We start from the raw sequence: 10,960 nt of genomic DNA, 5'->3' as shown, positions 1-10,960 counted from the left end.
CCCCGCACTTCTCCCATGCAGTGCTTGTGGGCTTTTCCATTAGCGCTGAATGACAGGCTCTGTGGGTGGGAAAGTAAAGGAGGTGAGGATGAGACTAACCTTTGCGCTCCAGCGCTACCTTAGCAAGATGAAGGGAGCACCGCTAAAGTAACATATCCCTGATTTCTTTCAGAGATAAAGCACCTCGTTAAAATATAAAAAAATAAATAAGAAAAACGATTGAATTAAATGCTGTTATTAAACATTAATACTTTTTATTCCTTTTTTTTTTTTTTTTTTTAAAAGCACATGTAAGTTGGTTATGTTGTGCTGGAAGAAGCTTCAGATGGGTTGGTGGTTGGACTAGAAGATCTTAGAGGTCTTTTCCAACCTTAACGGTCCTATGATTCTACATAAGATTCCCTGGGTGGAAACAGAACACTTTGCTGCTTTGTAAAGGTCTCTGCGGAAGCTTTAATTGTCGTTGCCATATAGTAAGTGAACAAACATCCTATTGCAATTAGGCCATGCGTCATTTCCAGAGCACGTCCTGAGCTGGTCTTTAGCAGTACCGGGAAAACTCTTGGGTTTAACTGCTCTAGAGTAAGAGTGAAATGAGACTGGTGCAACTTCTTTGTTTCAGAGGTAATGTCAACCCATGAAACCCATGAAAATGCAAACCATAGCATTGACTTCAGTGGGAGGAGCAATGAATTGTTTCTTGCGTATTGAAAGAATCAGAAGAAACAAACAAAGGCAAGATTAATTAGGAGCGGGAGTTCATGCCTCCCTCTCCAAACGAGAAGGGAACCACACTGAACAGAACACAGCAGCGAGTTATCTGAAGTATTTCTTGGCATTTTCCATCTGAGCAATCAGAAAATTTCCTTTGCAACCAAGTGTCCCCAAGACATTCATAAAATGCTTTTCTGGCTACCCAACGTGATGATTAACTTGCATCCCCAGGTTTCACTATCAAGCTTTTAATCTCAGCCTGAACTCTCTGATCTGTCATCTGAAGCAGGGAGGGAATATGCAGTGGTGTTTTCTTCCCAGCAGAGACAAACAACCCGCTTGCTAAAGACGTTATGTGGGAAATCTAACTTACAGATACAAGAATGTGGAAATCTCATCGTTCATTTTGTAGCTCTGGGAGCAGCTGATGTTCTAATTCATTTTGAGGATGGCTCTTATATTCCCAATTACTATAAGTAGGACAACAGATTTCATCTGAAAAGCTCAACAGAAAATTCCACTATTTTTGATGAGGTTTGAGAATAAATGTTTGTAAACATAACACAATGTAGGAATTTGCCTCTTCTTAAGCCTTGTCTAGCCTTGGTGCAATGTACCATGTCAATCATCCAATGTAGTTAAGCACCATGTTTTTCATGTTTTTAAAGGTTTAACCCCGGTTGTTTACAGGGAGTTATTACTACATTGTTTGGAACTTTCTAATCTAGAAATCATCTACAGTCAATGAAAAGGCAGGCTGCAAATCAAAGCAGGCTCATCCTGAGCTTCCACGAGATCATGTCCTGCTCCACCTGGGACTATTTCCTCTCTGAGAGCAGACAAAATAAGAGCTCCTTGGACATACTGTCATGCCTGGCTCAGCTGCAAGTTTTGGAGTTTGCAGGGACATGTATGGGTGCTGGGGATCTGCCGGGTAAGGAGTAGGTGAGCTGGGACAGCAGAGGGGGAGTAATGGCAGAGAGTGGGGAGTAAATGGCAGGAGGGAGAGACCTGAGTGTGCAGCAGTCGGGTACAGGGTTTTGATGGGGGAGGTGAGGATGGCTTTACGGTCACTGGGAGTCAGAGAGGACAAGGCAGTTGTGGTGGGTGTAGTGCACAGACACGATGCCCAGAAAGCCCAAGTGTTTCTTAAAAAGCCATGAGCATCTCCATCTCTAAAGATATGTGAAGAAGTCCTCCTTAGGAGATCAGGGAAGTCTTCAAAACGTGTAGTGGCAGAACATAGGTATCACTCTGGTTGTTACCTGGAGCCTGGCTGATGCACCAGGATTTGCTTTTCTTTATTCAGCTCTGTCCCCTCACTCTGCTCCTCGGCTCATGAAGTCAATAGTAATGTGTGCAAAGACACCTAACGTGAGTCATACAGCATCTGTTGATATTTATTAAACTGTGGCTTCTATCTTTGGAGGACATGGTATTATCCTTTGTGGATGTGGCTTTATATCTGTTATTACAATACGGATTTAATTAAGAACATTAAAGTATGTGTTTTCAAAAAATGATATTCCTTTTATCTGTAGCGGCAACATTTTCATAACCATTTTCTCCCAAGAGCAGCATCCTTTGGGAAGATGTGATAGACACATTTAGGTAAATATTATTCCTCCAGCACACATGGTTTCCATTGCAATTGATTCCCTGCTGTTTCCTTCTAAGCACTTTTCTCTGTTACATATTCCATGATGGTAGCTGAAATAGTGATCGGCGATAGCAGAGACAAATTGACTCCAGCAACTGCGAGTTTTAAGGGCAACAAATGCCTATATCTCCATTTTGCATGTATTGTAGTTACTAAAAGAGAGATTTTAGGCATGCAATGAAATTTTCACTGGAATTGAAAGCTTAAAGCTGCTTGAGGCAGCAGAGTATGGGTTTTATGGGCATTGAAACTGGCACTGCCCTTGGAAAGGGTTTCATAGCAGAAAATAACAGCAATAAGCTGGGAAAAAGCAGCTTGGAAGCCACTTTTTCCACTGACCATGTTTCTTCACATGTATGTCCAGCTGTAGCTGTTGATGCAGTGGGGTGATAACACACAATTGGACACAACTGTGTATCCAAGTCCTGACCAGAGGATATTTATCTTTTCTACCACCCATTCATTTTACTGGATCAAAGGACAAATTACAGCACAGTCATAGGCATTACACTGCTGAAGACATGAATGAAGGTGGAAGCAGCCAAGTGGTAGGACACGTGGGGGTAGACCATCTTTTTACATGGGCAGGTAGTGATAAACTAAAAGAGGGGAGATTTAGATCAGATATGAGTAGGAAATTTTTCACTTCGAGTATGGTGAGGCCCTGGCACTGCTGCCCAGAGAGCTGTGGATGCAACACAGAGCAGATATCCGAAGCCGTGCTTAGTGAGGTGAAAGCAAAACAACAGAGGATCCCTGGCAGGACCATCCCTCCACCTTTTCCAGGGTCTACCACCAAGCCCATTTTAAAAGCCTTCGCAAAGCCGGCAGCAATATGACAATCACAGTAAGAAGAGCCTTCTTGTCATGCAAATAGAAATTCTTGCTAACTGGTATCACTATCAGAGTTCCTGAGCCGCAGTGCGAGCAGCAGGGGTTACACAGCATGAGAAAGGCCCCGCTGCTGCAAGTACTAATAAGTTGAATGGTGAACACCTGCCTTAGGAAACCCAGGACCAGCTCACAGCAAACACAGCACAACCCAGGCAAGAGCTTGGGTGTAGGCTGGGAGGAAAACTGAACTCTGCATCGCAGGAATGCTGCAGCACAGCTTCCCCTGCAACAGCGTGAGCTCAGCAGAGAGTTGGGCTTTTCCTGAACATGCTGGAAAAGAAAAGGGCCGTGCTTGCAGATGGCCCAGGGAGGAGCACAGCGTGTGCAGGTGTGCACTCACAGGTTGGCCTCAGGAGTGGGTAGCAATACTGGGAGACCTGAAGGTGGGAAACATTTGCATTTGGTTGCATTAAAACATCAGCAATTACAAAAGAAAAACTATTCACCGCGTGCTTAGAATAAACATAGTCATTCTTTACCATACAGAGTAACACTTCATACATAAATAATTTGAATGTCTTGCTCTTTCACGGAAAGTAACAGAAAAACCTTCAAGGTTGATACATGGGAGCTGGCATTGCAAATCACACCAGGTCAAACCCAAATCCTGCATCCAAGCATCCTGACACTGGGTTCCAGAGCTGACCTCCACACCGCATCCCTTCTCTGACCCAAAGGAGCTGAACCATGACCCTCCTCAGAAGGCCATCCCCAGCCTCAGCCTCTGGATACAGACCTCAACCTGCACCCCCTCACTGAGGTCCAAGCCCTTCCATCTGCAGTGGTGTGAAACCCTTGTTGGCAGCTGCGGGAGGAGCCGCTGCATTCTCCAGCGTGCATTATTTGTAAATTATCTGGAGTCTGATGAGCAAACTGGGCTTACTCCAGCCAGGTCCCTGCAGCTATTGCTATTTCTTGGCTGACAAGCTGACTACTGAAGCAGCAAGGCTAGGTATTGCAGAGCCTGGCCACATTTGACTAAAACGGAGAGTATTTATGCAGAACAGCAGTGTGGGAACAGCTAAACAAGCTAGCGGGGCTGTGGGGAAGGAGCATTCTGCAATGAGAAATTGGAGCTTTGATCAAGGAGACAGCAGCATTTGACTCAATCTAAGCTGGCAGGGAGATCACAACCCAAGCAAAATAAAGCATGTCATTCCTTTCAGGAGATGAGCTTCTCCCCAATGGCTTGTTCCTCCCAGGATCATTTCATGTGATCTCATTGTCTTTAAACTCTTCTCCCTAAGGAAGCTGATCGTTTAATATAGACTACAGCAGTAGCATCCGGTATTAAATCAGTCGGGCTGCTCTGAAATGAGGCGAGTGGGCGTCCTGGAAAGGAAATATAGGCACAAGTTTAACAGAGGAGATAGGTTCACCTCGACGCACTCTATTCCAAAAGACACAGAAACATAGTCTGGACAGGGTCATACCACCCTGCTGTAGACGGGCTTCATACTCTCACAGCCCATTGTTAGCCTGAAGGTGGCTGTGGGAGACTGACATTGCACCAGTGCAGTGCTCTTAAGCCAGTATTGGCTATATACCAGTTGCAGACAAACCCACAGAAAAGCAGCATTTTTGGCTTTGTTGTGAGCCAGGAAGACATGATTCTTCAGCTCCACCACTGAAAACACCCATTTATCTCATTTAGCGTCTTACTTTAAGCGTAATAATTTAGCCCAAGATTGAAGTGTCAGCTAAATGAGGTAATTTATAATAATTCTGAAAACATGCTAGCTAGAAAAGGCTGTAATCAGAGCTAATTACAGGGATAGTTTTGAAATCCATTGGTTTGGGGCTTTAGTTTTGATAAAGGGGATAACAACTTGTAAGCCATGAGCCTTTTAATTACAAGAGTAGTAACCACCTACTTTTGCACAGCTTCCTTCATCTCAGAAAAACCAGCAGCTTTCTGCAAACTACATATACCACAGGAACTATGTAGCGTAACACCAAAATGAAGGCATCTCTGTATGAAATAAGTAACTGTTCAACAATAATCCTACACCAAAAGTGTAGAGGGAAGAGCCTACGGAAGGAAAACAGAATTTCTCATCTCCTCACAAACAGGCTGCCCAGAGAAGCTGTGGGTGCCCCATCCCTGTAGGTGCTCAAGGCCAGGTTGGATGGGGCCCTGGGCAACCCAATCTGGTGGGTGGCAACCAGACCAAGGCAGGGGGTTGAAACTGAAAGGACTTCAAGGTCCCTTCCATCCCAAGACATTCTGTGATTCTATGAAACACTCTAGGCATCCTCAGTTGCCCATCACAGAAGACTTCTGATCTTGTAATTAAGATAGGCAGCTTTTATATGCACCCAGGGACACACAGCACTATGGAGGACAGTGACCAAGGGCAACATGGCACCATATGGCAAGATGACTCCAAGCCCATCCCCAGCTCACCTGTCCATGTCCTCTGCTGGGTGATGATGAAACTCTGACACTGTGGCTGGGAGCTACAAATGGCAGCAGCCTCCTCAGGGCTGTGGATAGAGAGCAGGCAGCCCAGGTGGCTGTAGGAAGGCCAGCACTTGTAGGCTTCTGCTTCCACCGTCCGGAAGCCCCTCAGGAAGATGTAGTCTGGGAACACAAAGATGGTATGTGGGGAAACGCCAGGTGCACCTTCAGAGACTAGTTGTAAAACGAACTTAGTATTTTGCACTTGAGTGAAACTCTAAAAGGAAATGGGATGGTGACAAACTGACCCAACAAGCCTGAGCAGGCCACATTAAGGCTATTGTAGAGTTGATTAAGTGTCCCTTCCCACCTTCCCACACTGCTAGGATGGTGACCATTTTGACACACTGCAACGGGGTCAGTTGCTAGGCCAACAGGTAGGTGGCATGGGAAAATGATGGGGTTTCCTGTTAAAGCTGCTGGCTCTTCAGTGTAAATGACTGGATATCTTTGTTCATAACTGTAAATCCCACACACACTAAGCGATTTCCACCTTGATGCCTCCTTCACCCCTCCATCACTTAGGTGTGGCACTGAGTGACATGGTTTAATGGGTATGGTGGTGATGGCTGGACTAGGTGAGCTTACTGGTCTTTTCCAACCTTAATGATTCTATGATCATCTCAAGGGCACACAGAGGAAGATGTAAGCTGTGGTAGCCACTTGACTTTTGAAGCCTTCCACTGGGGAGAATGGTTAGCTACATTGTCTGCATTGCATTTACTTTGCAAAACAATGCACCCACACACAGCTCCCATGAACAAACAACACACGATAGCTCAAATGAAGAGTAAAAAATAGAAGCTTTTGGTCCTTCACTCTACTCCCAGTGACCACAGTACCTGAATGAACAGAAGATCAGAATTGGACCAGTCACCAAGTTCCTCACTCACTCAGTAAGGGAATGTTAGGGATGCTTACCTACGTCAGGTAAAGCATTCAAATTCCCATACCTTTTAAAAGAAGAGGTCTTTTCTGTAGATAGAGCCCAGACTTGTACAGATGTAAAACCTTTTCAAAAGCTCTCAGGGTTTCATTTATTCCATATCGTAAGTTACCTGCATTGAAGGAAAAGATGGCAGAGACAAGTAATTATATGAAATGCCATCTAGAATCTCCTAATAAGGAAAGCTTAGATTACAAATACTAGCTGGTACCTGTTGCGTTCAGAATATCACTCAAAAAGGGCTGCAAAGCTGGTGGTGCAGAGTGTGGCAGAAGGTAGGTGAAAAAATACCTGCAAAATCCCACAGACTGATTAGAACACAGCAGCTTAACTTCCCCTGTGATAGTCTACTTTTCCTAAGACTTGATTATCCATAAGCAACCAGTGAGTCAGCTTTGGTTTTTCAGATAGGTATGAACACTTCCCTGGCATCACTCAGACCATTCACGTGAGCTTGTCTGAATCACAGAATATCCCAAGTTGGAAGGGACTCCTAAGTGTTCCTGAGTCATTCAGCTCCATCTGAAAGCTTGGTCCTTACAGCGTGCTTCATGCACCCTGCTTCAAGTCTGTAAAGGTTTGTAAAGGCTCCAGCAACGGAGCTTTCCCTCATTCCCCAGGTCAACTTTTGTGTAATAGATTTCCCATTACAATATAATAATAAATGATAATAATAAAAACCCATAAAAAAGAACGCTCATGCAAGACCTTTCCCTTGCCCTGAAGGGATTGGGTATTTTTATTAACCCTGCAAACCAGGTGAGAGTGACTCAGCGGTCTGCAGCAGTCTCAGCCCACCACCCCTGGTGATCCCACAGCTTCCCACCATCTCATGGAGACCCAGAGCCCAAGGTAGAGGTGAGCCAGCCTGTTCCAGCTGCAGTGGGCCAGAGCTGGTGCACTTTGGCACATAACCTGCGCTGCTTTCAGCAAACATAGCCCTCAGACTTCAAATGCCAGGGCTTTCAGGAGGACTTGTTTGGCAAACGAGTTCACAGGTGCAGCCTTTGGGGCAAGTTCCTGGAGGGCGTTGGAGAAGGGCAACAGAATTAAAAAGGAGCCTGCTTCCTCACCAGACAACAGCCCAACTATTTTCCTGCCTTATAAGGAAAATAAATCTGCTTCAAAGCCATCCTTTGCTACCTTCTAACAAAGCCGAGGAGGAAGCATGCGTGGAAGAAGGCTACGTGGCATTGTGTGAGCCCACACCACCTGCACATACCGATATGCATTGAAGAGATTCCTCTTCTCATTTATTCCCTCACACTTCCCAGCTGAAGAGCAGTGGAGAGGAAAGCTTCTTGTGGGGAAGTCAAGTGTGCAGTCATTATCCTCCTCACATGACAGCTCGTCGGTGCTGGCATCATCCATGTCTGTCACTTTAAGGTTCCCATCCACCATAACAAACTGCCTCGGCTGGAAGTCCAAGAGGACTATTGAGCCCAGGGGGGAGTGTGCCAAGTAAAACAGCAGCTCCACAAGACCCAGGCAAATCTGAGAAAGGGAAGATGAATATGCATGGGAAAAACAGATGAAAAACAGCTATTAAATTGCAAGTAGAACAAAGGGGAGGGCATTCAATGAAATTAAAGGCAAAAAGGCACACAGTACTTAAAAGGTAATTATATGTACGCTCCAAAATTTATTAGCAACATTACCATGGGATTTGACTGCAGTAAGTAGTTTAGCAGCATTTTTTTACCAACATGTATATACAAAAAGAGATGTTTGCAGTGAGAGGAACTGGAAGAGAGAGCTGCGAGGAAAACAATAGCAGCTCTCAAGTCCCAGGAGCTGTATTGATTTGCTAGCTGAAATCAGAAGGGTTTTTCCCCACTCTGGCATAGAATTAATGCGCTCCCCTCCCTTCCCCCATGCTGCTCCATACAGACCGAGGCTCCATGGTCATTAATACCAGATTCATGTGTTGCTGCATCGCTCAGCAGCATGAATTTGGGCACACAATCATGCTTCTGAAAAAGCAGCCAAAGCATGCAATGTATTTATTGCCAGCATTTTGCTCTTATGGCAACTTTCTGGCAGCAGGGAATGCTCAGACAATACCTGATGCGGCATAATGCTTGCTGAACAATATTTGGACAAATCAGAGCTAGAGTGCATTCACACCAAAGCAGTCCTCAGGTTGAACACCACAGCATTTCCCCCTCTATGCCAGGAGCCCCGCACCAGGAGCTGTGTCACCACGCATGTGTGGGCACACTGAGCTCCCCTCTCGCCTCAGATAGCAATCTAGGCTTGGAATATTCACAGCACCTCTGAGATCTGATGGAGCTCGTTAGAGGGGAAATCCCATCCTTTTAGACACTCTCATTAGGAAACAGGACCAGACAGTACCAGTCTACGTTATGTTATTGTCTTCATCAGTCAAAAGATTGCTACAACCTTAAGGCCAGCTCACCAAATCTTAATGCCACTCCTTTCAGTAGCTAAAGGCACCCTGCTTTACCTTTCTTTATAAAGGACTTTTCAGAGCTGGAGGTATTTGATCTTTCCTCCCTTGGGTATTTAGGAGCAGAAGCGCTTGTGCAGCTGGTACTGACATGGGGGTTTTGTACAGTCACTATTTATACCTTTGGAAAACTATCAGGAAAGAAGGGGACAGATTCCTTAGCGGGGTCTGCTGAGATAGGACAAGGGGAAATGGTTTCAAACTAAAAGACAGGAGATTTAGACTGGATATAAGGAAAGTCCTTTTACGTTGAGGGTGGTGAGGCACTGGCACAGGTTGCCCAGAGAGGTGGTGGATGCCCCATCCCTGCAGACACCCAAGGTCAGGCTGGACAGGGCTCTGAGCACCTGATGGAGCTGTAGGTGTCCCTGTTCTTTGGAGGGGGAGTGGACTAGATGGCATTTAAGGATCTCAAACAATTCTGAGATTCTACTGAAACCTCACCACCAGCCAACTCAGTACAGAGAGTTTCTGGTTCTGCAGGAGATCTGTACTTTCAAGAAGACCAAATGCCAGAAAAGCCAAGAAGCAGCCAGCATAAACCCACCTGTAAGCTGACACCGAACTCCACAGGTCAAGAGATGTGACTCTGGAAGCTGTGATGCTGCTTTAGCTTGGTTAGTGAAGCAAGCAGAAAAAACCAAGCTCCACGTTCCATGTCAGCAGTTCCAGATGCCACACTCTCCACTGTACGGTGAGGCTCCTTTCCAACACTGTATGCCACAGGCAGGCAGGAGTTTTATTTGGGGAGTTTTGCTGTGTTTTTCTCTTTCCAAAGTATTTCTTACTGACATCAAGGTGCGTACACTTCTACCTGACGCTCTCTTTCCTCTCAAGAAGCAAACAAGCAGCAGTGAGCCCCCAGCAGAAACTTGAGGCACTCTGTAACGCAACCATAGCCCAGCCAAGCTCCCGGGGAGCTGAAGAGCTTTGGCATCACATTCAAAACTGAGGCACAGCTCACGGACAGGGACACGCTCCTATTGCCTACAGCGCAAAGACAGGAGTTCAGCAGTGTTCGTGTTCCAGCAGTACGTGAAGGGTCTGCTCAGAACACAGAGGGCTCGCAGCGAGCCACGGTCTTGCTACAAAACCCCTCTGTAGAGTGGGGCGACGCAGGGGGAAAGCCAGAAATAAAGAATATGATGCCGCAGCTACCCAGCACCTCAGCCCCAGCGAGATGATTTAGAGAAGGGACAGGGCAGCAAACTCCGGGCTGGGGCTGCTCCCATGCCCTTTCAAAGGGGTGAAAGCAGGACGACCTGAGGCCCGTCGGCAGGAGCACACAGTGCCAGCTTGACAACCCCGCTGCCCAGCGGCCGTCGGGCGCTTCTCGCATTTACCCGGTGTGAGCTCTAAAACCCCACCGACCCCCCCGCCGCGTTCTGTTTTCTTACTTTGAATCTCTCCTCCCAGGGGGTCTGCAGAAGCTGGATCATCTCCAGCGGGGCTCCCAGCTCCAGCACGGCCGTGACCCCGGCTTCGCGCTCCCCGCCGCTGTCGTAGCACTGCCCGTGCAGCTGCAGAGAGGAGCGGCTGTCAGCGGCCCCGTCCCGTCCCCTCCCGTCCCGTCCCGTCCCGCCCCGCAGCCGGCCCCCCCCGGCCCCGCCGTACCTGCACGATGCCGGGATGCCGCAGGCGTCGCAGCAGCGTCACCTCCTTCAGCAGTTTGTACGCGGCCAGGCGGCGGCAGCCGGAGGGATCCCCGTACCGCTGCTCGCATTGCCGCACCTCCCGGCCCGCCCCGTGCACCGACTTCAGCGCCACGGCCCCGCCGCCCGCCAGCGCCGCCCGCACCACCACCTTGGTGAAGCC

General features: G+C 47.2%; 1 protein-coding gene across 1 annotated transcript; it reads right to left on the bottom strand.

Annotated features, from left to right (window-relative positions):
• On the bottom strand, positions 2,097-10,960 carry LOC110401851 (extracellular tyrosine-protein kinase PKDCC-like; the record flags this gene model as incomplete). The annotated part of the gene is made up of 7 exons (XM_021403369.1): positions 2,097-4,600; positions 5,676-5,852; positions 6,683-6,787; positions 6,887-6,966; positions 7,898-8,169; positions 10,543-10,665; positions 10,760-10,960. Coding segments are annotated over 7 exons (1,062 nt in total), but the record flags the coding sequence as incomplete, so codon positions are not given.

This window comes from Numida meleagris, chromosome 6 (genome assembly GCF_002078875.1).
Source record: "Numida meleagris isolate 19003 breed g44 Domestic line chromosome 6, NumMel1.0, whole genome shotgun sequence".
Lineage (NCBI taxonomy): Eukaryota > Metazoa > Chordata > Aves > Galliformes > Numididae > Numida > Numida meleagris.
The sequence above is the reverse complement of the archived record's forward strand: the minus strand, read 5'-3'. Positions and strand labels throughout refer to the sequence as shown.